The sequence below is a fragment of the Chenopodium album genome, chromosome 1, assembly GCF_948465745.1.
Source record: "Chenopodium album chromosome 1, dcCheAlbu1.1, whole genome shotgun sequence".
NCBI lineage: Eukaryota > Viridiplantae > Streptophyta > Magnoliopsida > Caryophyllales > Amaranthaceae > Chenopodium > Chenopodium album.
The window spans coordinates 27,216,930-27,244,469 of NC_137834.1; the positions used below are offsets into that span (position 1 = coordinate 27,216,930).

At 34.2% G+C, this 27,540-nt stretch overlaps 1 protein-coding gene across 2 annotated transcripts; it reads left to right on the forward strand.

The window, feature by feature from the left end:
* Positions 1-20,779: 20,779 nt before the first annotated feature.
* LOC145642917 (potassium transporter 4-like) lies at positions 20,780-27,504 on the forward strand. Of its 2 annotated transcripts, XM_081694076.1 has the most exons (9): positions 20,780-21,001; positions 21,827-22,064; positions 22,145-22,390; positions 23,085-23,135; positions 23,324-23,584; positions 24,777-24,829; positions 25,157-25,271; positions 25,371-25,625; positions 26,183-27,504. In XM_081694076.1, exons 1-9 carry the CDS (start codon positions 20,957-20,959, stop codon positions 27,268-27,270), a joined length of 2,352 nt encoding a protein of 783 aa, XP_081550202.1. In that variant the 5' UTR covers positions 20,780-20,956; the 3' UTR covers positions 27,271-27,504. The 2 variants fall into 2 exon arrangements, with proteins under 2 accessions (XP_081550202.1, XP_081550204.1); XM_081694078.1 differs by lacking the exon at positions 20,780-21,001 and having other exon boundaries at positions 21,911-22,064; positions 22,213-22,390.
* The last annotated feature ends 36 nt before the right edge of the window (positions 27,505-27,540 follow it).

Below are 27,540 nucleotides of genomic sequence, written 5' to 3' on the forward strand. Positions count from 1 at the left end.
AGTAAAAAAGAACAGAGGAAGTATATATATATATATATATATATATATATATATATATATATATATATATATATATATATATATATATATATATATATATATATATTATATATATATATATATATATATATATCAAGAAAAGAGAATCGAGCCCATATAGATTTCTTACATTGCACATAATATTTCAAGAAAAAAATGTATCTTTTGTATAAATTAAGTTCATGGTCCGGAATAACAAATTATATCAATAATAATAATTCGAAGTACTTTTTGATTCCAAAACATATATATATATATATATATATATATATATATATATATATATATATATATATATATATATATATATATATATATATATATATATATATATATATATATAGGGAGGGATCCGGTGAGAATAGGTTCATATGTGAGAATTCATACTTATATGAGAACTGATTTTAAATTTAGAACATGTGAGTAAAAGTTTAGAACAAACAAGTAAAAATTTAGAACTTGTGTCTGAAATTAAAATTTATAACATCTGAGTAATAATTTAGAACATCTATGTGAGTAATATGTTTAGAACATTTGATTTAAGAATTAGAACAAGTGATTAAAAATTTATAAAATCTGCTTTATGAAACTTTAAACATATGAGTAAAATTTAGAACATCTAATTTAAGATTATGAACATGTGAATAAAAATTTAGAACAAACTGATATAAAATATAGAAAGTGTGAGTAAAAAATTAGAACATACGAGTAAAAAAATAGAACATACGCTTTAAAATCTAGAACATATAAATAAAAATCTTAGAACACACATTGTAAAATTTAGAACATATAAGTTAAAATTTTGGAACAAGTTATTTGAAATTTATGATATTAAACTTAACTAATTTATGGTTTAGAACATGTGAGTACTAAATTAGAACATTTGATTTAATTTAGAACACCTAAGGAAAAGTTTAGAACATCAAATTTAAAATTTAGAACATACGAGTAAAAATTTAGAACATAAAGAGTGTTCTCACATAAGAAAAATTCTCACGAGAGCCTCCCCTTATATATTTATAGGGATCCGGTGAGAATAGGTTCATATGTGAGAATTCATACTTATATGAGAACTAATCTATAATTTAGAACACGTGAGTAAAAATTTAGAACATACGAGAAAAATTTTAAAACATGCGACTCAAATTTAAATTTAGAACATATGAATAATAATTTTGAACATATGACTAATAATTTTGAAAATGTATGTGACCAATAATTTAAAACATCTGATTCAAGAATTAGAACATGAGAGTAAAAATTTTAAAAATTTGCTTTGTGAAATTTAGAACATATGATTAAAATTTAGAACATCTGATTTAAAATTTAGAACGTGTGAATAAAAAATTTAGAACACTTAGTATAAAATATAGAAAATGGGAGTAAAAATATTGAACATATAAGTAAAATTAAAATACAGAACATGTGAGTCAAAATTGGAACATATGCTTTCGAATTTAGAACATATAACTAAAAATCTTAGAACACACGCACGTTTTAAAATTTAGAACATATAATTAAAATTTCGGAATAAGTTATTCGAAATTTATAATATCTAACTTAACTAATTTATGGTTTAAAACATATGAGTACTAATGTAGAACATCTGATTTAATTTAGAACACCTGGGGAAAAGTTTAGAACATTAGATTTAAAATTTAGAACATACGAATAAAAATTTAGAACATAAAAAGTGTTCTCACATAAGAAAAATTCTCACATAAGAAAAATTCTCACGAGAGCCTCCCTTCTTATGTGAGAACACTTTTTATGTTCTAAATTTTTACTCGTATGTTCTAAATTTTAAATCTGATGTTCTAAACTTTTCCTCATGTGTTCTAAATTAAATCAGATGTTCTAAATTAGTACTCACATGTTCTACACCATAAATTAGTTAAGTTAGATATTATAAATTTCGAATGACTTATTCCGAAATTTTAACTTATATGTTCTAAATTTTAAAACCTGCGTGTGTTCTAAGATTTTTAGTTATAGGTTCTAAATTCGAAAGCATATGTTCCAATTTTGACTCACATGTTCTATATTTTTACTCCCATTTTCTATATTTTATACCAAGTGTTCTAAATTTTAAATTAGATGTTCTAAATTTTAATCATTTGTTCTAAATTTCATAAAGCAATTTTTTAAAAATTTTACTCTCATGTTCTAATTCTTGAATCAGATGTTTTAAATTATTGCTCACACACATGTTCAAAATTATTAATCATATGTTCTAAATTATTAGTCATATGTTCTAAATTATTAGTCATATGTTCTAAATTTTTACTCACGTGTTCTAAATTATAGATCAGTTCTCATATAAGTATGAATTCTCACATATGAACCTATTTTCACCGGATCCCTCCTATATATATATATATATATATATTTGGTGAAGACAAATATAATAATTTAGTCAATGAATTGAAGGAGGATATTATTACATATATTATCAATCATACTTCAATTGTCGTACAACTCTATTTATGAATTTCCTTTGACAAAAGACAAACTTAACAATTATTAAGTACACATTGTATATACGTAGTATATATATTACAAATGAACCTATCATTTTCATATATGGGCATTGTTAAGTGGAGGACGTGTCTGAGAAATACCCACTTGGAATTGTTTGGTAGATAATATAATTTATAATAACAATAAAAAAAATCCAATAATACTCCCTCTTGTCGTTCTTGTTTGTCCATTGATTTATTTTTTTTATTTTTTTATTTATTTTTTTATTTTTTTAAAAAAAAACATAAAATCAATCACGATACACTTAAGAATGAGAAGCATATCTTCAGTTAAGTAAGATAAATATATAAATCAATGTTTGCATCAAAAAACAATATATAATCAATGTTTGATATGTATTTTCTTATGTGTCCCATTTAATTTACACATATATTCATTGCAATGCAAAATTCTGAATACTAAAATCTTTGATTATAATTAAGTACGAATTAATAAGTTAATATTTGAACAATTGAAGTATGATTGTTAATTAACAATAAGCTAAGACCCTGTTCAGTTCACCTTAAAAAATAATTTTCAGTTAAATAATTTCTATTCAGTTAAAAAAAAAAAACCAATTTAGAAAAATTAATTTCAGTAAAATAAAATTAATTTTAGTTCAATTATATCATTAACTTTATTAAAGATTTAATGATTTATAACATAGAATCAATAAAAAAAAAATAATTATGTTACGTAAAATCAATTTTAGTTCAACATAATTAATTTCACTTATAAATGATTTAAGTTCAGCAAAAAGAATTTCAGTTCACTAAAAAAAATTTCAGTTCAGCAAAAATAAAGTGAAGTGTACAGAACCTAAATATTCTATAAGATAAAGTTTTGTTAATTTTATTGAAAAAAAGTCAGTATGAAGGTAATTTCAACATTTTTTATGTAATTGTAGATAGTTAAGGGTAATGTTCAATTATTTATGTGTTTAATCATTTTTTTTAATATTATTGTAATATAAATATAAATACTAATATGATTAATAGTAAAGTTTATGTTAAAAAAGTGATAGTTTTTATAGTTTAAAAAGGTAACTTTAAAAACTTTAAGGTAACTTTAATATGTGATATATATTGAAACAACTTGTATGGAATCAATGTGGTTTGAGCCCATCACACGCCTTTTATGGAGTTATAAAAAAAAAAAAAAAAAAAAAAAAAAAAAAAAAAAAAAAAAAAAAAAAAGAGGGTATACTCACTTTTTTTTTTTTCCTTCTGAGGGAACGATAGAGCATACTTTTTGTATTTATATTCATCTTGATTTGATATAATCACTTTTTGTAAGTTATAATTGTTATGGGGTAATTTTGTACAATGGTTGACCGATAATGATAGTCAATGATTGACGCTACAAGATCGGGTCAAGATAGTTACGAGTGCTTCCTAGAATCAAGGAGGGACAATGGGTCAACAAGAATAATTCTTCAAGGTTGTTATTACGTATCTACAATCTAAGCAAGTCCAAGTTCATTGGAGACCAAGTAAAAGGGATAACCGCTACTCCCACTATTTGAGGATGTGGTGGAGGAAATCATGCAACAACCACCCGAAGTATCTCACAACCACGATGCTGCTACTTTGAAGCTCTATAAATAGGAAAGCCCTCTTCCCATGAAGAGTTGGATCCGGCGTATGTAATCTCCCTCTAGCCATATCATATACCGCTCTTTCACACCCGTATTTCCATCCATCTAGATCTTCCATTACCAAAATGCATAACCAAGCTACTATATTTAATCCTTTAATTTGAAGCCATTACCCACGCATAGTGTTTCCCTATATAATCTTTTAGATTCCACTCCACTCACCCATGATTAATCCCATTACATAATATACTCTATTCATCTCAAACCTTCCTGATAATCCCAAGAACTACAATATGTAGAGCAAACCCTTTGACCTACCGCTACATAGACATTCCACTACAAATACTCCCACCTTGCTACTATATTTTAATCTCTTATGTAATCTTGCAAGGATATAATTCTACACACAAGACTACAACCAATCAATCCCCCTGATCATACTACAAAGACCACTTACTAGCTGATTACTTTTACTTCTATATATGCTTTATTGTTATCAATTAATATACACATATTGTACTTGTAAATATTGGCTTTATGCCCGTACTATAGTGGATTTGTAGCCTCATTGCCACCCGCGGTTTTTACCCACCTTCATTGGGGTTTTCTGCGTCACCATATCGTGTCTCCCCTCTCTTTCTTTATTTTTCCGTCATTTACTTTCCGCATCCAATGTTCCTTATTTTAATTTAGTTGATCCGTAGCCCGTATCCCACATCAAATCCTACTTGACGAAATTTAGCATAAACAATTTGGCGCCGTCTGTGGGGATGCAGCTAGATTAAAATCCTAACCCTACAAAAGTTTCTTTCCAAACACATTTAAACACATTCCCATCATCAAGATATATCCAATCCAATAAAGTGATTTTATAAGAATTATTGTTCGTGATCCCGGCGATGAGAAGTGGTGATCGACGCCAACTTAACTCAATATGCTGCAACAAGGGCGATTATCTTTGACAGCCTTAAAAGTTTTGGTAATATTCCTCCTTGTGGTTTAATTTAACTAACTATTTTTGCGTCTTCCTTAAGCTATGACAGACTATATCATCACCATCGAAGTAAACGTCACACCCTAAAGGGAAGGACGCCGTGGAAACCATTGCTTTAAGTCATGGGTCTCATGATGCCATAAAAATTCAGGGTTTGTCGTCATTCACAATATTATTTTTTGTTTAACTAACATTATTTTTAGGCTATGTTGTCGCCAAATAAAACAGTATTAAAGCTTCGACGGAAGTCAATTCCGACGACGACAATCAGTTTCGACGACAGCTAGTGTCGACGACGACATCAGTCAGCTCCGACGACGAAAGCCAGTTTCGACGACGACATCAGTCAATTCCGACGACGACAGTCAGCTCTGACGACGACAGTCAGTTCCGACGACGACAGTCAGCTCTGACGACGACAGCCAGTGTCAACGACGACGTCAATCAGTTTCAACGACACCAGTTAGTAACGTCGTCAGCAGCCTAATATCATCAGTCAGTGACGACATCATTAAGACAAATGTAGCTTTAAACGACGATGCAAGTAAGCTTTTGCCTAAATGCAAAATTTAGATGTATTACTAAAGACTATTCGATTCTAAAAATAATTTCATTGACTTTTATTTATAACTCATGACATTAGCTTATGTAGCGCTTAAATTTTTATATTTTATCATGACTAATTTATGTCGTACCAAGCGTATTTTTAGATAAAGTAAGGTTAGAGGTGGAGATTTATAACGTTAATTGATTGTGACATCGGAATATTGTCGTCGACAACAACAAAGTTGACGGTAACATTATATTTTGTGGCTAACTTCATTCCATATTGTTTGCATTTTTTCATGAAGTTGCCACAAGGGGGCAAGATAATATGATCTGATTATCAATCTAATGCTTTGATTAAATTTTTTTATTTGATCCCTGATGCTTCGATACATCATGCTTTGGTTATTATGATTATTATTCCTTAGTTTTTGACGCTTTGATCATTATACTTTGATTAACTGTCGATGCTTTGATAATGGTTCATTTTTAACGTAGTTATGAATGTTTAATGCTTTTTCGAATACATATGGTGGATAATGTTATTTGTTATTATTTCATGAATAATTAACAAACGAGTTGGTATATATGAGAATGCTCTTGTAGATAATTCACCAATCTAGAATGTGACATCGGGGGCTAAACCTGATTTAATCTTCCCGAGTGATCCAACATTGGGGGCTCGATTTAAATGACATCAATTCTTATCAAGGTAACTTTCTATTATTTAAAATGTATGTCGAATTCCATCAATCTTGTCACAAACCGTGGTAGTCACCGACACTATTGAGGTACACCACATTATCGCTTTTAGTTTTATATTTATACTGTCATGATCATGCTCTTTAATTTGTTGCCTAGCTTAAAGTATTTATTTTTATTTCCATTGATCATCTTCATTAACGTATTATTACTTTGATTTTCTAATTAGCATGGTCATTGACATGATATTATTCTACCGCCTTAAAGTTTTACTTGTTATGTCTATCATCTTTGTTGACGTAGTAATACACATAGTTAATTTATATATTCGTTATTTGGATTACTTATTTTTATTAATTGATTATCAGTAATTCTTGTGATAAAACATGTGGTTACATCTTGGTTTATGAATTAACGTTATATGCAATATCTAAATCTTTTTACGCATAGTTTATAATTCATATTTTCAATTTATTTATGACTTAATGCAAAAATCCGACATTAGTGTTTAGAGTGATGACGAACAGGTTACTCGACGCCAAGATTAAGCACAATGATTTCAATATTATGTATGAAAACATCATACACCTCGACGCCATGTAGATGATGACGTAAATAAAGATCATGACGATATGTGTGAATAGGGAACTTCAATGTCATGACGATGACAACCAAGAGTCACACCAGCAAGTTGTAGCGACATTGACAAAGGATCGAAACATCAGATAATTATGATCAAAGGTCATGACGACATGAAAGTAAACTCTAACCCACTTAAACACATTAGATTTGATCATCTTGTATGTTCTTTATCACTATTTCTTTATGTTTTCGACATATCTATGATATATGCTATTCTTAGAAATAGCGATTATTTTAACAAAATATTTCAAATGCGATAGCTCACTAACTAAGCCGTCAAAAGAATATGCATTACTTTATCCTATATTTTGCAGAATGCAATGAACGACGGAGTCAAAGGAAAAAAGTTCATGACCAAAGCTCCAAACAACGGTTACTCACAAAGGCGTCAGTTACACTGACATCCCCAAAAGGGATGAGGAAAACTGCCGCTCAAAAGAACATCGTAGCAAACGAATCCCGGGAAAAATAGACCTTAGCATCAGACGCCAAACGCCCGGTACCTGAACTACCAGTTTAATCCTCAGTGTTCAGCGTCAGACGCCAGGGCGCAAGGGGTATTGGCGCACAATGCAATAATGGCCATACAACGATAGTATAACTTTTTTAAAGTTATTCTTCAAAAGTACGCCGAAAGGATTGGTCGTAACGATTGATCATATTGACAAACGAAACACTGCAAAATGAGCGAGTCCTAAAGTACATATAGTGTCTTAAGTCTACAAAGTGTCATAAGCATGTAGAGTATCGTCAGTGTCGATAAAAAATCGTTTTAGAAAAACATTCTTTTATTTATTTGCATGTCTTCAATACTTTATCTATGAAACATTTATTTTTTGTTCTCTAATTTAAATTGGTTTTGTCATGCATCAGTAACATAGACACATAATGTCCAATGTCGGCAGCTCTGGAACTACGTTAGAGTTTACCCTCCGATACAAAGTCATGCAATGATTATATTTGCTCACAAGTCTTTGTTCTCAACGATGTTACAAAAATTATCACATACGATAAATATTTTGTACTTAAAACTTTTAAAGTGCAAGACAAAGCGATCGAACGTTATCTCCGTACAAAGAAAACGTTTGAAATGTTAATGGCCTTGACGCCTGAATTTATTATGACGAAAGCGCCACTTGGTTGTGACACCAAGTGTGAACACTAAATACATTCAACAAACTTAGTGTCGGACATCGCAACAAAGTTTTCTGATTGGCTTTAACGCCATAAAATGAGTTAACACATTAATAAATCCCTTATTGATTGCATTCAAATTACATATGCGGCCTCGTCGCCAGACACCATGTTGAAAAGAGTTTTTGTCGCCTAAATGGGCCGAGTTCGACACCATAGGTCATATCAAAGAGCTAACGTATCATCGTGGTTATTGCTACAATGACAACGATTCAATTGCTCTACCCTCGGATTGAGCGACCTTAAAGCAACATCACTATCATCAACAGGTTTGGTTTAATTTAATGTCTTTTATATTAATGAATTATTATATTATCCTCTAACGACATGTTAATGCAGGATCAAAAGTAAGTATATTTATTGTCTTTCTATAATCATTATTCATATTTAAAGTAATTCTATCATCTAATTGTCCAAGTACTCAATCTATGTCACAACATTCGAGATTTGGCTTTATCGCTAGTGTACACAGACATCGTCCCTTTCTTTAATGGTCTTAGCACCCGAATCACCTATTTTGGCCTTGCTTCCAGTTCATTATTTGTTGACAATCTCCGACTAACGTCGTGACCATTATCACAACCAACGTTCAACATCGACAAAGTCCTTTCGACGTCGACGACATCAAATTTCGTCCGTCGATGATCAGCTTTAGTCCATCGACGATATTAGCCTCCGTCCGTCGACGACATCAGCTTTCGTCCGTCGACGATATATATTACCCTCCGTCCGTCGACGACACCAGCTTCCGTCCGTCGACGACCGCCTTCTGTCCGTTGACAACATCAACTTCCTTCCGCCGACGACCATCATTCATTCGTCGACGACATATGTAGGGGTTTATAGGTACTACGCAGCGGAAATAATATGAATCATATTCAAACAAGTACCAATCCCAAGAATCACATGCATAACACGCAAGACATATAATCATACCTTTGACGCGTGAATTCCACGAAGCTATTCGACAGGCAAATCAAGGAGAAAATAGAACCCCAAGTGTTGCTCCTCTACTTAGTCCACGAGATTCGAACGAGACGTCCACCAATACTAGATTGGTCGAGTGATTGAGGAAAACCGCGATCACCACCTTTACGGACAACCGACCACCGCACGAACCACCACCATCGTGACACACCACCGGCGCCTAAGAGGAGGAGATAGCCGTGTGAGAGAGAGGACTTTGAGAGGGTTGGGTTTCGTGTTTGCTAATTAGGGTTTGATCACTCTGATCAGTTAATTCCTTCCTCGCTGCAAACCTAGGCACCTAGTCTATTTATAATCTCATTATAATTAGACTAGGGCACGAATCCCAAAACACTCTTAATTCCCCTACATGGCCGGCCACCTAGAGTGATGAGGCCCATGACGGGCCTCATCCTCTAATGCTCGATCTAGCCCCTTTGTGTGACCTTATAGGATCCGTCCAATTGGGCTTTGGGATATTTTACTTGTCCAAAGATCGTTAGTACCTCTAACTATGGCAAAACGACGACCCAAATGTACAAACTTAATTATCTCCATAATTTGATCCAATTATATATCTAGTAATTGCACACGACGAAGACATAACTCCTTCAATCTCCCACTTGTCTGAGACAAGGGTGCAATATTCAAATTCCTTAAGTCAATATATGTGTCGATTTGATAATATGATTGCATCACATGTCGAGATCATATTAATCTACAAATCGTTTCTTGAAATCTGAGTTAGAATTACAAAACCAAATGATTACTGTGTAATGCATTTGAACACGACCACGTATTTTCTGAATTCTCCCTCTTCAAGCGGCCATGACACATTTCCTAATTTAATAGGTAGACTATATCCAATCTTGTGGTAACATGACTCCCACTCAACTTTTGAAATAACCGGGAAACACCCTTTATAATCTCCAGTTACGGCTAGACGTTTGAGTGTACCACAGTCACAACATCCATTGAATGAAATCAATGTTCCACTCATGTCAAAGGAATCCACTAATATATACGGAAGCTCTATACTTGAACTTCAAAGTAGGTCAATAGTTCGATCATGCATCATGCATGCATATCCAAGTGATTGACCGAGCATCACTATGCCCCTATAGCCCATGAAACTGCGCTATCAATCAATCTTACATTCTAGTTCATTTATTGAAATCATTTATGTCCACTTTAATGATCTCGAACTAGGAACTTTAAATAATATATGAATTTTGTTCACCTGTGGGGTTTCAATTCACCAGGTCATCAACCTGATGAGCCCATCAATTCAAAATTATTTTGGACATTTTATTTAATTTCCAAAACCATAATTAAATAAGATAAATAATAATTTCTATTTTAAACATAATTCTGCAAATTGATGCATTTCTCATGTAATATGTTTTCTCAAAACATATACAACTTAAATTACACAACTTGCTTCAATCCTAAGACTTTAATATGACTCTCATATCTTAGTCCATGGAAGGGGTTTAGTGATTTCTCACTCATAATAAAACTTTGCAGAACACGACCTTCCGCTGGTCAATGATCTCACAATTGAGGTGATATCTCATATCCTTTTGTTTGGATTTGTGATGTGACTCTAGCTCCTTTGTTCTTGGGCAAAGGTGATCTGTTAGTTTAATACACATAGTTTAATACACATATTCTGACATTGAGTATGCAACAGTGCTCTGCTTTGAACTCTTCAAGCTCACTGTCCTTTTCCATCCAGACACAAATATGCATTTAGATCACCATCTAGAGTCATCTTGCCTATTTGGAAAACTTGCATTCGTGTAACCTTTTGACAACTTGCTTAAATTACAATAGCTAGAAGAATCCTTTTAATTAAGTGCTTCTCAAGTACTCAAGGATTTGTTCCTGGTAATTCTCTGTATGCTTATTCTGAATTTGCTTGAAACCTGCTACATATGTACAAGTCATATGCAACATCTTGCTTTGTACATTTCATGGCACATATAATGAACCTTTTGCAAAAGCATAAGGTACATTATCCATACAACTCAACTCTATTAGCTTTTGAAGGCACTAAGTTTTACTGAGTGTAATACCATGAAACATGGAAAGACATCCTCTCTTAGAGTCTTGCTTCATGAACTTGTCAAGATCCTTATCAACATAAGTCTCTCGATTCATTCCAGTCATTCTTCAAGATTCACTTCATGGATCGATCTTGATTCCCAATATGTACTCAACATCTCCTAAGTCTCTCATATAGAAACAATCTTTCTAACCATTGCTTGACTTATTCAAGCATTGATATATCATTTCATATGAATTGTATGTCAACTACATACTAGAATAAAAGACCAATTGCTACCACTAAACTTCTTGTCTCTACAAGAATTCTTTCGTTCTACTAAGGGAATCAAACTGTTTGATTTCCTAATCAAAACGAATGTTCCAACTCCCTGATGCTTACTTCAATCCATAAATGAATTTCTGAAGTTTGCAAAACTTTCTAGGAATTCCTGGATTTCAAAACTCTTAGGATGTATCATATACATTCTCACTATCAAGAACATTTCATGAAGGTGATTTTGATATCCATAACTAGAATAATCCAAATATGGAGTCTATACTGGATTTCATGGCTTTAGGCCATTTCCTGAGTTGGCACTTATCAAAAGCTTGCTTGTAGGGCATGGATTCTAACCGTTCTAATAAGAAAAATTTTAGAATCCACCTTTTCTCAGAATTTCAACAAACTGTTTGTTTTGATCCCAAGTCACCTACGATAGGTATGAGCGACAATAGAATTATTCTCTTCAACTCTTTGAAGTCTTTCATTCTAGTGGGACGATAGAAGCCTCGCTAGTTGAATTAGCTTGCTTCGACACATGTGTTTATCAAATTAGCTGATTTCATATGCCTTCGTCTCTGATGTAGTGTTATCCACATCTATTTGTTGCTCGTCTCGAATCTCATCAATATCTAACTTTACTCCCACTTGGCTTTGTAGGAAGACATTCTTTCTATAAAGACACTATCGCGAGCAACAAACACTTTGTTTCTACGCGATTGTAGGAATAATACCTCTTAGTTTCCATGAGAAAACCCATGAAGAACTACTTTTCTTATTTTAGGGTGTATTATGTTATCTTTGTAAACATTTTACATTGATTTCATAACCCTTAATCCTGTTTAGAAAATATAACTTTTGGAACATTTTCAAATCATAACTCTTATGACATCTTTTCTACTGCTTTGATTAAGTTTCCTGTTTAGTATATTCGCAATTGTTGTTGTTCTAATGCATATCCTCAAAACGATATTTGTAAATCATTAAATCTTGGATCGAACAATGGCAAGCAAAGTTTGATTCCTTCTTCATAAACATACAATTTAATTGTAATGTTTCTGGATTGTGAATTAATTCAACAATTCCCTCTAGATGATCATTCCTTTTTTAGTTAAATATTTATCACAACAATCATATTGTGGTGTTAAATTGTTTATCTCAAACTGATTTTACATTTCATTTGGAAATTTTGAACTTTTCAATTATTCCAAGCTTTACTTTATTAAGTAATTATCGATATATTTACTTAAATCGTTAGTAAAAGCAATGAAATAGTTAAATCTCTTTGCTAATTTTGAACTTATTGGTTCACATACATCATATGTATGAGTACAAAAAGGTCATTTAGCTTCTTTTACCCCTTCTACTAAAAGGCAACATGGTCATTTTAACTTTTATCAAGCATGACTTCTAATTCTCAAGTGATTCATAATCATATAAGAATATGAGTCCATCCATAACTTTGGATGTGCAAATGGTTAATGTGACCTAACTTTACTTGTTGTAAGTAAGTGTATTTTGAATCACCTAAATTATTTTGTGATCTACTTATATCAACGTCATAAAACAAAATTAACTCATATCTAGAAAAATGAAAACAATTTATTACCTTGGTCATGGATCAACACTTGTCCAAGCCAAGTAAACCAAAATTCAGTATTCAAAACAAGAAAACCGAAATATTGTCTCATCAAAACTGGAAATTGTTCTAAAATCATGATAAACTAATCAAAAATTTAAAACTATGAAGCTATTCTGGCCACTCAAATACTTCTAGTGCACCTTCAAGCTCCATTTCCAAGCTAGCTTCACTTATTTGCAGTTCCTACGCAACATCACTATGTTAAGCACTGCAACTTGGTATCATATACCTAAGTGAAAGTTAAAATGTTTATAACATTATACCTGAGGTTGATGCTCCATTCTTCTTAAGGAAGTCATGGTATTTCTGGCAATTTCGCTTCCAATGCCCCTTCTTCTTGCAGTAAAAGCATTCACTTTCACTTGCAGCCTTGGGCTTTGGAGTCGTCTTAGGCTTCTTAGAAGCCTTGGCAACTTGCTTGCCCTTGCTCTTGGCACTAGCCTTTTGCCCCTTCTTCTTGAACCCCTTTCCCTTTTGAATCATAAGAACTTCCTTCTTAGGTTCCTTAGGGATTTGTTTCTCAGCACTAACCAGCATTGCATGCAATTTATTCATAGTCTTTGCAGTGGCAGTCATGTTAAAATTCATGATAAACTGGTTGAAACTTTCTGGTAGTGAATGGAGAATGATGTCTGTTGCCAAATTATCACTGTATGGATGCCCCAGTTTTTCCATACTTTGAATTAGGCCGATCATTTTGAAAACATGATCATGAACTGTGGCTCCCTTCTCCATCCTACAATCCAGAATCTCACGATGGAGCTCATACCTTTCAACTCTAGCTTGTTTCTTAAACAAAGCTTTGAGTTCTTGCATGATTGAATAGGCATCCTGGTCCTCAAAACGCTTTTGAAGACTGGGCTCCATGGTAGCAATCATTAAGCAAGTGATAGGTATAGCTTTGTCATGAGCTTCCTTGTGCTTCTTGATCTCTGCCGCAGTTGGATTTTCTGGCAGAGGTCCTGGTAATGGGGTATCAATGATATCCTCTTTGCCCTCAGATTTCAGAACAAGTCTTAGCATTCTTTCCCAAGTGGAAAAGTTCTCCCCTGTCAACCTATCCTTCTCAAGGAATGGTCGAAGGTTGTAAACGTTGTTGTCATTGTGGTTACTGCTACCCATCTATGTCAAAATAAGGCAAAGTTTAATAATTATGTTTAAATTAAAATTAAAGTACCATAAACGCATTCAATTTGTAACTTTAAAGCACTTTATTCAATAATTAATTGATCCCAATTGAATTTTAAGTGATTCCAAGATCCTTTATTTGTGCAATAATTGACCAGACTGAGGCCCTACCATCAATCATTACATTTTCAAGGTGAGTAAACTCTTTACTGATTACAACTTTTGTAACTCTTGGTTGAATAATTAATCATCACATGCTTAATTATTACCCTTAGCTTCAAGGTTCTAGACTCTTTAGGTAACCTTGTTGAGTATAACCAATTAAAAGTGTAAAACGTGATTTACCCCCACTCCCCTAAGATATAATATGACACCCAGCTGAGGCATGACCCATCATAAAATATCAAAGGTTTCATCGGGTTTTTAATTGGAAAAGCTATCTCAATATTACTAGGACCTAGATTTATTATGTTGTGATAATTTAGTGAACTCTAGCGCATCATCAATCAACATAAATAAAATCTAACATGCATAATCTACTAATGCAATAAATCATGACATAGTATGGCCCCTTAGTCCTAAGAAAACTAGAAATGAAAAAGCTCCCACTTGAATCGTCATGGATCTCCATCCACCTTGCTCCTTTGGGCCTTCACTTCATGGGCTTCTTTGGACTAACACTATTTAAATAACTATTCTATTTACTTTAAATAAAAGTTACAAAAATACTTAACGGTACGCAGACCGTATTTAGATTACAAAAATACATCACGATGCGCAGATCGTATTTAAGAATCTATGGGCCATACTAGTCTATATATAGCAACATAATATCATATATTATAAAAGTGCCTTATAATAAATCACTCAACATGCTTGTCTAAACTACAACATCGAATGTTCATAATAAAGTCAACGCATTTCATAAAAAATCTCATATTTTAATCATAATTAGATAATATCATATATTATTCATGACCGTTTATTCAATATCATATAATTTAGTCATGAGATAGAATCAAATCATATTTTAATCTAGAAAGATAAATCATATTTTAATCTAGAAAGATAAATCATATTTAATCTTCCATGATTATCCTAACAAATTTAGGAGATTCTATCCTAATTACTAGCCAATCAAGTAATTTTAAAATCAATTATATCCTAATCTAATTATGGGATAATCACATTATTTAAATCAATTATTATCCTTTTGGAATATGCTCATAATATCCTAGTCAATCTTATCCAAAATTAACCACTTTAATTAGGATAATTACCAATTTAACAACTTTAAATATGGATAATATCAAATATAACAACTTTTGAATATTTGATTTTTTCCTAAAATAAGAGATTTTATCCTAATAAAACCAATTTTATCTTTTAAAATAAAAGATCATATTTTCAAAATATTCTATCTTATCCAAAATAAAACTGATTTTATCCCAAAATAATTCACAATTATCTTGAAATAATTTTAAAATAGGATAATTAAATTTTTTTTTTTTTGAAAAACCGCAAGCCACCACCGCCGGCCACCGTGGTTGGCTAGCCGAAGCTAGCCACGGTGGCTGGCTGCCATCACAGCAGCCACTGCCGCAAGGCAGCAGCGGGCAGCTGCTCTGGCAGCCGTGGCAGCAGCCGTGCAACGCTTGCACGCTGCTGCCCACAACCGCCCTTGACCGCCTGCCCTCCCTCCCTCCCTCTCGGACTGCCACCTGGTCGGCAGCCGCCGTGGCTGCGCCACCTAGCCGCGGTTGCCGACCACCTAAAACAATTTTTTTTTGTGTTTTAATTTAATTAAAATAACGCTTATCATAATTAAATTAAATCAGTCCAAATATTTAAAATTAAATCAACATTCAATCTTAAAATCAGGGTTCTTCATAAAATTAATCCCAATTTAATTCTAACTTTTAAAATTAAATTGATGATCATACACAAAACACTTTTATGCATAAATCAATCCGATTAAAATTATGAATCATAAAATAAATCGAATTAAATCAAAATCAAGCACAAAAAACATATTTTTAAGGCTAGGATTTTCGAAAAAATTCGAAATTTAGGGTGAGGGAGTTCGAAAATTTCGAACATATTAGGGATAAAATTCGGTCTCTTCATGGCTATTTTGAGCATAATTAAATCACATTTAATCAATTCCAAAAGTTTAATCACATTAAATATAATAATTGAACCATAATTAAATTAATTTCTCCCTCTTAATTGATTATAAAATTAACGTGGACATCAAATAATCGTATTATTATGATCTAGCGCGTTCATGCAAGAGGCTAACTGATACCACTGTAGGGGTTTATAGGTACTACGCAGCGGAAATAATATGAATCATATTCAAACAAGTACCAATCCCAAGAATCACATGCATAACACGCAAGACACATAATCATACCTTTGACGCGTGAATTCCACGAAGCTATTCGACAGGCAAATCAGGGAGAGAATAGAGCCCCAAGTGTTGCTCCTCTACTTAGTCCACGAGATTCGAACGAGCCGTCCACCAATACTAGATTGGTCGAGTGATTGAGGAAAACCGCGATCACCACCTTTACGGACAACCGACCACCGCACGAACCACCACCACCGCAACACACCACCGGCGCCTAGGAGGAGGAGACAGCCGTGTGAGAGAGAGGACTTTGAGAGGGTTGGGTTTCGTGTTTGCTAATTAGGGTTTGATCACTCTGATCAGTTAATTCCTTCCTCGCTGCAAACCTAGGCACCTAGTCTATTTATAATCTCATTATAATTAGACTAGGGCACGAATCCCAAAACACTCTTAATTCCCCTACATGGCCGGCCACCTAGAGTGATGAGGCCCATGACGGGCCTCGTCCTCTAATGCTCGATCTAGCCCCTTTGTGTGACCTTATAGGATCCGTCCAATTGGGCTTTGGGCTATTTTACTAGTCCAAAGATCGTTAGTACCTCTAGCTATGGCAAAATGACAACCCAAATGTACAAACTTAATTATCTCCATAATTTGATCCAATTATATATTTAGTAATTGCACACGACGAAGACATAACTCCTTCAACATATGCTTCTGTCCGTCGACTACCATCTTTCGTCCGTCATCGACGACACTTGTTTCCAAAGTTGACACTAGCTTTCGACTCGACGAACAACGTCCAATTACATCATTGACATTGATATGGCAGCAACTTAAGCTTACATATGAACAAATTATGACCTCTAAAAAGACCAACGACGAAGGCATCAAGAGTCAAGACACAAAGGTAATGACACAAACATCAAAATGAAGACGAAGTCAAAATTAAAGTGAGCATAATTTTCCTAGTTGTTGTCGTACTCCAACTAAGAAAATGGGGGCTATTGTTATGGGGTAATTTTGTACAATGGTTGACCGATAATGATAGTCAATGATCGACGCTACAAGACTGGGTCAAGATAGTTACGAGTGCTTCCTAGAATCAAGGAGGGACAATGGATCAACAAGAATAATTCTTCAAGGTTGTTATTACGTATCTACAATCTAAGCAAGTCCAAGTTCATTGGAGACCAAGTAAAAGGGATAACCGCTACTCCCATTATTTGAGGATGTGGTGGAGGAAATCATGCAACAACCACCCGAAGTATCTCACAACCACGATGCTGCTACTTTGAAGCTCTATAAATAAGAAAGCCCTCTTCCCATGAAGAGTTGGATCCGGCGTATGTAATCTCCCTCTAGCCATATCATATACCGCTCTTTCACACCCGTATTTCCATCCATCTAGATCTTCAATTACCAAAATGCATAACCAAGCTACTATATTTAATCCTTTAATTTGAAGCCATTACCCACGCATAGTGTTTCCCTATATAATCTTTTAGATTCCACTCCACTCACCCATGATTAATCCCATTACATAATATACTCTATTCATCTCAAACCTTCCTGATAATCCCAAGAACTACAATATGTAGAGCAAACCCTTTGACCTACCGCTACATAGACATTCCACTACAAATACTCCCACCTTGCTACTATATTTTAATCTCTTATGTAATCTTGCAAGGATATAATTCTACACACAAGACTACAACCAATCAATCCCCCTGATCATACTATAAAGACCACTTACTAGCTGATTACTTTTACTTCTATATATGCTTTATTGTTATCAATTAATATACACATATTGTACTTGTAAATATTGGCTTTATGCCCGTAATATAGTGGATTTGTGGCCTCATTGCCACCCGCGGTTTTTACCCACCTTCATTGGGGTTTTCCGCGTCACCATATCGTGTCTCCCCTCCCTTTCTTTATTTTTCTGTCATTTACTTTCCGCATCCAATGTTCCTTATTTTAATTTAGTTGATCCGTAGCCCGTATCCCACAAAAACAATAATCATCTTTGAATAATCATTGTTGGAACTCATACAATGCTAAAGTTATATACTATCTCCGTTAAATATTATTTGCAACAAAGGAATATTTTATATCTCACAAATAATATCCATTTGTTGCAAATAATAGTTAACGGAGGTAGTACTTATTGTGCACTAGATTTATTTATTTTTTTTAAAAAAAAATTATCTATTACATACTACTAAAAGTTAATCTAAGGGTTTTTTTTCAAAAAAAAAAAAAAAAGTTAGGAGCCGTTTGGTTTACACGGGGTAAACGGGATGGAATGAACAAAGGGAAAGAAAGAGAATGGAATGAAATTACCCAAATTTTTCTATGTTGTTTGTTTTAAAAACAAAGGAATTGAAAACACTATCACCAATCCCACCACCACACAACCACCACACCACCACCTAAGTTCTTTACTTCCCATCTTTTCCAGCCACCACCCTACCCCCACCACCACTCGCCGCACATCCCCAACCACTCACCGCCCTTCGCCGCCGCTCCCCTGCTCATCGCCGCTGCCCTCCGCCCCCATAAAACCTTCCCCAACCCCTCAAAAAACCCTAGAATCAACTCCCTCTCTCTCCGTATAACCGTGCGCCAGCTCTACCCCCATCCTCGAGGGTGGCCGGCGGTTTTTACATGGAGGAGGAGATCGAGATTCTAGGGTTTTTGAGGCAAAGGAGAGATTTCTAGGCGGCGAAGAAGGACTACGAGAGGTAGGTTTTTGGACGGCGAAGAAGGGCGGCGACTCGGCGAGGGTAACTGGGTGGTGGCTGGGCGGTGGGATGGTCGAGTGGTGGCCGGAAAGTTTAAGAAATTAGCTATTTATGTGGTGGGGGAAGGTTTTTAGGGGAGGGGAAGGGGCGGCGGTGGTCGGGGAAGGGGCGGCGATAGCCGAGGAAGAGGCAGCGGTGGCGGTGGAGGTGTGACTGGTGGCAGTTGGGTGGTGGCTAGTGTGGGTGTGGTGGTAGAGGAGTGGCTAAGGAAAGGGAATGGAAAAGTCTAGGGGGGTGGGGAATGAAGTTGGAAGGATTTGGGGTAATGGAGGGGGTAAAGGGAATGAAAAAAAGTGTCTAACAAACAACAACAAAGGGAATCGGGTCCTTTGATACCCATTCCCTTTGATGAATACCCCCAACCAAACGGCCCCTTAATCTAAGGGGATACTTGGTAATATATTACTCCGTATTAAAAATAATTCAGCCAAAATTACTTTCTAATTAAAAATCATTTTTATATATAAAAATAAAGTTTGCATCTAGATTATGATTTTAGTTTTGTTACTTTGTATAAAATCTAAAGTAAATTTCTTAAAATATCAACTTGCATATTATAATTATTACATACTCCGTATTTAAATATTTTCTGTCACAAGTTTTTTTTTTTTTAATTGTTTTAATATATCTCATGTGTTTTAATACTAGGTCGATTTCTTTCAAAAAATAAAAAAATAAAAAAATACTAGGTCAATTCATTACTTTTTAAACAATTTTTTTTTTATTATAGTTATTCAACATCCGTGCATTGCACGGAGTTTAACCTAACATATGTGAAATTGTAAATGATAGAAAAGCAACATCAAGACACTTATAAAATTTGAATAAGTATATTAAAATTACATCTATTCAAAAAAAAAAAAAAAAAAAATTACATGTCGAGATTAATTTTTCATATTTCACATAAACATTTTTTTAAAATACATAAATTTATGAATATGTAAAGTCAAAATTTCCTCTTTCAAATAAAAGATTCTTTTAAAAAAAAAACGAATAATGCTTTTCAATTATTCTTAAACAACCTTTTCATGAAATTGAAAACTCACTTATTTTTGCTGGAGGAGTAGAAAAGTTCAGCAATAAACCAAGATCGTCACTTAAAGTGGGACCCGTCACATAACAAACAAACACGACGTCGTATTCTACCATACGCCACCACGCGTAAGACTCGTGTTGTTTAAAGTAAATTTATTACCTTTTGCTGACGTCATTAATTGTGGCCAATATACTCCCCCTCTTCCGCCCAATAGGATCATTAATTTTAAAAAATGCAAACAAATTTTTGTTTAATTTGTTTTAAAACCCTAAAATAAAAACAACATAATACAGTAGTAATTTAATTGATTAAATAATTAATTAATTTCAATAAATAGTGAGCACTTTTAGTTCATTGTTTTCTTCGGTTTTATTACACTTTGCTATACTGTAATTAACTTAAACTTAAGGTAGAGAGAGAAACAGAGGAGAGAGAAACAGTTCAGATTGGCTACAATGGAGTCGGAACCTGGGATTTCTCCATCTAGAACCTCTTCCAAGGTTGTTTTTCATCTTCTTTTTATTTGAATTTTAATTCGTCGCAAATGATTTTGGATTGTTTTCTGTTGAATTATGAATGGATGAGATTTTTGATATGAAATTATGAGTGGTGTAATAATTTTGAATTCTATGTATTGTTGGAGTAATCTACTATGATTAGAGTGAATTGTGGGGATTGAATTTTGAATCATTTTGATTTTTATGGCATTTGAAGGATTATTTTTCTGGGGTTTCAATCAGGATTTGACTTGATAACAAAGTTTATCTGATCGGATTGAATGGGTTTGATTATTGAATTATTGAGTTGAATGGTTGAATTTAAATTGATTTCATCGACTATGACCTGGCAAAAATCAAATCGACCCATAAAAAAAAGACTGGATTTTATACAAATGTTTGTGACCTGAAGACTGGGTTTTGAACAAATTTTAACTTTATCACAGTACTTTGACGAAATTATAAAGTTAAAAGAAATTGTTGAAGAGTATTGACTAATGCAATGATTGTTGATGTTGCTGAATCAAAAGATACAACCCCTGGGATGGAGTCTACTAATTTTGCAGCATCGTTTTCCCCAACGAATCCCTTGACTATTTTCATCTACTTAGATTAGGAGCACTTATTGATATTTGGTTTCATTTTGCCTCTCGAAAATGTTTGTAGTTCTTCAAGAGTTAGTTCTTTATATGTTGACATTTCGCTTATAAATGAAAGTTCATTATATATGGACTTTTGTGAAATAGAGAAGCTTATTATTCTTGTATAGACTATAGAGAGTATCTTGTTATAATTCAATGTCTGATTAAATTCTACATCGGCGTACAGTTATCTTGGGTAAACTTGTCCAGGACCCTGCTATTGGCTTATCAAAGTGTTGGTGTTGTTTATGGGGATTTGAGTACTTCACCACTCTATGTTTATACAAGCACTTTTAAAGGGAGGAGGATGCCTATCAGCGAGGATTCTGTATTTGGTGCATTTTCCTTGGTGTTCTGGACACTAACGCTGATTCCGTTGCTCAAATATGTCTTCTTTGTATTAAGTGCAGATGATAGTGGGGAAGGTTGGCTTCTGTTTGTATGTCTTATATTGGATTTGTTTTACTCAATTCTGTTTTCTAGACTTTACTTTATGTTATTATAGGTGGGACTTTCGCTCTATACTCCCTCCTTTGCAGACATGCAAAATTCAGCTTGCTTCCAAATCAACAGGCTGCAGATGAGGAGCTGTCGACCTATAAATATGGCTATTCAACACCAGTTGCTACCAGCTCTCCTCTAAAGAGATTCCTTGATAAACACAAAAAGCTGCGCACAGCCTTACTAGTTTTTGTGTTGATTGGCGCGGGCATGGTCATTGGAGATGGTGTTTTGACACCTGCTATTTCAGGTGCATTGGAATATTTGTGAGCTGTTATTGAATACATTTGTCTATCTACTTGCTAAAATATTGAATTTGTATGTTTTGGATAATAATTTGCAGCTTATACGAGGGCTAATTAACAGCTACTGATTTAACAGTTTCAATAGACATATATGAAATGCTGTTTGTAACTGTGCTTTTTATAAGCATCTAGTCTAGGCCCTCGTTTGTTATTTATTTATTTTTAAATTCGGCAAACACTACAGTATTTCTCGTTGCAATAATTATTCGAGATATCTTAGTTTGATTTGTTCATTTGTATAATATTTTGCATAACATATTGAAAATTGAGCAAGCTTTGTGTGTGCTCGATTGCAATGTTGTTTTTCAATTTATATTTGAAAAGAATAAGCATCTATAATTACTTTATCTCCTTTGCACAATCATACAGTTTTCCTATTCTGTTATGAGGTCATGGAGTCTTGAAAGCAGTCTCTCTGTTAGTTGCGTAACCTTTATCTTCCCGACCCTGATTTCATAATAGTGTAGCATGTTATCGATACTGCACGTTTATGTATGTTATGGACTTCGTAGTTTTATTTGTAGTCTTTTACTTATGTACTAAGTCGTAGCTCTGAAGTTATGAAAAAGAAAAGAGTATATGTTGAATATTAATGCGAATTTGGAGTACTATAAAGTATCTTCTTTTCTTTCTTTGCAGTTTTATCATCAGTTTCAGGGCTTCAAGTTGCTGAAACGAAACTAAATGAGGGTTAGTCGCTGTACTGACCTCTATTCTTTGTAAATGCTGCTGATCTTGTTTGATTTATTTGTTAGGGGCATTCTTAGTTATGCAGCTCATGTTGGAGCATCCAAAAAAACCTATGCTTGATCTCTTTGTCTTTTTTTACAATTTTGTGGAGTATATTTCTTCCTAATTTTCAACATCTGTTGTTGTAGGTGTACTTATGTTGCTTGCCTCTGTAATTTTGGTGGGCCTGTTTGCTCTTCAACACTGTGGTACCCACAAGGTGGCATTTTTGTTTGCTCCAATTGTCTTAATTTGGCTATTCTCAATATTCGGAATTGGTCTGTACAACACAGTATATTGGAACCCAAAAATAGTTCATGCATTTTCTCCACATTATATCATCAAGTACTTCAAGGAAACTGGAAAAGATGGCTGGATTTCTCTTGGAGGAATACTTCTTTGCACAACAGGTATGTGGGGCGGTATAATTTTCTTTTTGCTGTTTTGTTGAATCTCTGTATTGACTGTATAGGACTCGAATCATCTTTTATTTTTCTTCTTTTGTTTTTTTAATTAATTTTTTTTTATGTTATTCTTTTTTTGGTTCCATTAAGGGTTTATGTGAAAGCTTTGCAGGTTTCCTGCTCTAATGCTTAACCCCCTCTTAAATTATGAAAAAGAGAAGAGAGACAAGAAAAAAAGGAAGAAGTTGTTGAAGAAGAGGCATTACTGCACTTACTTCTTTGTTTTATTAAGAAAGGAGTATAATCTCTTAACAGCTAGCATTATGTTTGTAGATGTGTGAATGTTGATGTCAGTTCTCCCAGAAGCAGGACTTTTTCCGCATTCTATCTTTAGAGAAGTTGGTTAATTTCTTGAACTTTGATGGAATTTCTGGTTTTTCTTCTTGGAAGTATACAGATACTATTTCATATACTTCCTATGTTTTCTTTTATTTGCAACACAACCTTTGGACATGCTTTTTCAGGAGTCAATTAAAGTAGGTAAATAAGCAAATTTAGTAAAATTATTCCAACACCCAGAATAGAGAAGGGTTAATTACTACGTTTATAAATTATTTTGATTGATTTGTCCGTTACATTACCTAATATTTCCCTCAAAGTGCGTGCCATGAAGGTGTGTTGCAAATAGAAGAAAATGGAGGAAGTATATGCTTGATCAATCTAAGAGACATTGAATTTTTTCCTTTGTGAGAAGGTTATTGATATTTAGGAGTGATAACATTAGCCAAAAGAGATGTAGATTTTGGGGAGATTTTTGAGCTTGACATGTGTAAAATTTTTCCTTGCATTTCTCTAAAATAAACAAGGGTCTGACAACCATTAATACTACTCCAAGGGGTAATAGATTCCTATAGGGCTATAGCTACACAATTAAATGGTCTTTTTTGGACAGAAGGAATATTGGCATATTTTGTTGATGCTTTTTATGTTCTTCAAGTTTTGTTACGTTTTGTATTTTTGTTAGTTTGTATTTTTATTTTTCCTTTTCCATGTATGAATTTAGGCTAATTTTCCTTCAATAAGCACCTGGAAACAAGTGGAAAATGGAGAACAGAAAGGGAACCTAATGCAATTTGCTGTTTGTGTTTGATCTTTTGGGGTCCATTTTTATTGACAGCTATGCTTTGGGTTGTTGCAGGTACAGAAGCTATGTTTGCAGATATTGGTCACTTTACAGCCTTCTCCATAAAGGTATGTTATCGTAGGTCATGTTGTCTAGAAGTTGCATCCATAAGACTGTCCTTTTCGGTTTAGGACTAGGTTTCAAGACCCAACACAATCGCCCAATCTAGATACCTAGGAACCAAAGCACGGTTGACACTTGACAGAATAAGCGAATAAAATGAATGGAACAATGAATTTTCAGTCCTCTGGGAACATACCATTTTCTTATCTATGGGATTGAGCTATTGACATCTAGTTATCTGGGTGAACCACATTTTATCTCTGCATCCGTTCAACATTTCCGTATTGCTACTTTACATGTAAGTGACCTAATCCAGTATTGCTATTTTGCAGCTCGTTTTCGCATGTGTCATATATCCTTGTCTTGTGGTTCAGTACATGGGTCAGGCTGCATATCTGTCTATGAACACCACCCATATTGATCACTGTTTCTATGATTCTATACCTAGTAAGCTTTCCTATTGCCACTAAACTTGGTTTGTTTTACCTCTGTACCACTGCTAAATTACTGCTTGGAAATTCATTACCTGGTCATCTTGTCAAACAGATTCTGTATTTTGGCCCGTGTTTGTTATTGCGACTCTTGCCGCAATTGTTGGAAGTCAGGCTGTCATCACTGCAACATTCTCCATTGTCAAACAATGTCATTCTCTAGGATGCTTCCCAAGAGTGAAAGTTGTTCATACATCAAAACATATATATGGCCAAATATACATTCCCGAAATAAACTGGATTCTCATGATCCTTACTCTTGCTGTAACTATTGGCTTTCGTGATACTACATTGATTGGTAATGCATACGGTAAGCTCATTCAACTTGCCTCCTGTTTGTGGCTTCAGTGCTCTATGTATGTGCAATTGTGTATGGATCAATATTTGATATTGAGTTACTGCTGTCAAATTAGTTTAGACTTGATGTCCATAAAAAATGTATAAAATTTCATATTGGTTTGTTGTCTGTTGATAACATGCTCAAGTGTTAGAGGGAATCTGGTGAAAGTTTTTTTTTTGTTCATTTTCCTACAACTCTGCATGTTAAGAAATTTAAAGTGGGCGGTCAGTGCTACTGCTTTGATCAGTTGGAGTGAATTTTGACCAGACTTTCACATTTCTTAGCCAATAATAGTGATGATTTTCCTGTACCTGGTGAATTTGGCTTGAACAGTGTTCGGCGCAGTTTGTATGAAATTACTATAAATACTTATTGACTTATTTCCTACTATGGGATAGTATATAAATAATCATAGAGAGTAGTTTTTATAAGTTAACTTAAAGATTTCTGACTTTTTAGGTGCATTGTAATAAGTCCTCGTTTGGACTTTGGCTGTATCATCCTAACTCCTAGTTTCTTGTATCCAGGTCTTGCTTGCATATCAGTCATGCTCATCACAACTTGCCTTATGGCACTTGTTTTGACCTTTGTGTGGCAACAAGGAGCTTTTGCTATTCCGTTTCTTCTGTTTTTTGGTTTTATCGAGGCTGTGTATTTGTCTTCAGCATTTATCAAAGTACCACAAGGGGGTTGGGTTCCCATAATGTTATCTCTTGTAATCGTGCTTGTGATGTATGTCTGGCACTATGGAACCCGCAAGAAGTACAATTTTGACCTTCATAACAAGGTCTCATTGAAATGGATACTTGGCCTGGGTCCCAGTCTTGGTATAGTACGTGTACCTGGCATTGGTTTGATTTACTCTGAACTTGCAGTGGGAGTTCCTGCTATCTTCTCTCACTTTGTGACTAATCTACCTGCCTTTCACAAGGTCTTGGTTTTTGTTTGTGTAAAGTCAGTGCCGGTCCCATATGTTTCTCCAGAAGAGCGTTTTCTCATTGGCCGCATATGTCCTAGACCATATCGCATGTATCGCTGTATAGTTCGATATGGATACAAGGATATTCCTCGAGATGACGGGGAGTTTGAGGACTTGCTTATCAAAAGCATTGCAGAATTCATTCAGATGGAAGCTGTGGAACCTCAGTTTTCTGGCTCCGACAGTTCCTCCATTGATGGTAGGATGGCTGTGATAAGCACTCGAACTGTTCAATCAAACTCAAGCTTAGTTGTATCCGAGCATGATGATCAGGATATCAATGAAATTACTCATAGTAGCAGGTCTCTGACACTTCAGAGTTTAAGATCTGTGTACGATGACGAGAGTGTTCAGCAGATCAGGAGGCGTCATGTGAGATTTCAGCTGCCACAAAGTCCTGCAATGGATCCGGATGTTAGAGAAGAGCTTTTGGACTTGATTGAGGCAAAGGAGGCTGGGGTTGCATATGTTATGGGGCATTCCTATGTTAAGGCTCGAAGGTCCTCTTCTTTCTTGAAAAAGCTTGGTATTGATATTGGATATTCGTTTCTCAGGAAGAATTGTCGTGGTCCTTCTGTCGCTCTCAACATACCTCACATAAGCCTCATTGAAGTTGGGATGATATACTATGTCTAGCATTATATTTTATTGAGAAAATTGCTGTAAAGTAATGCATTTTTCCTGAACAGTGATTAGAGGTTGGGAGGGGCAAAGAAGGAAAACAGTGATTAGAGGTTGGGAGGGGGAAAGAAGGAAAAAAGAATCATTAGTGTAGTTCCCTATAATTGTATAAGGGTAGTCATATTTTCTTCTGGTTTTTTGCTTGTGTACAGATCAATAAAAAATATTTTTAACAAAGTTTTGTAGGTATTTTGTTATTCAATCAAGAATACATATCTTTTTTTT

Excerpts from the sequence above, each read along its gene's own strand:
- LOC145642917 (XM_081694076.1), top strand. The coding sequence starts at position 20,957 with ATGGAGTCGGAACCTGGGATTTCTCCATCTAGAACCTCTTCCAAG. Across the intron at positions 23,585-24,776 it reads AATACTTCTTTGCACAACAG|GTACAGAAGCTATGTTTGCA; the intron begins GTATGTGGGGCG and ends GGGTTGTTGCAG. Across the intron at positions 25,272-25,370 it reads TTTCTATGATTCTATACCTA|ATTCTGTATTTTGGCCCGTG; the intron begins GTAAGCTTTCCT and ends CTTGTCAAACAG.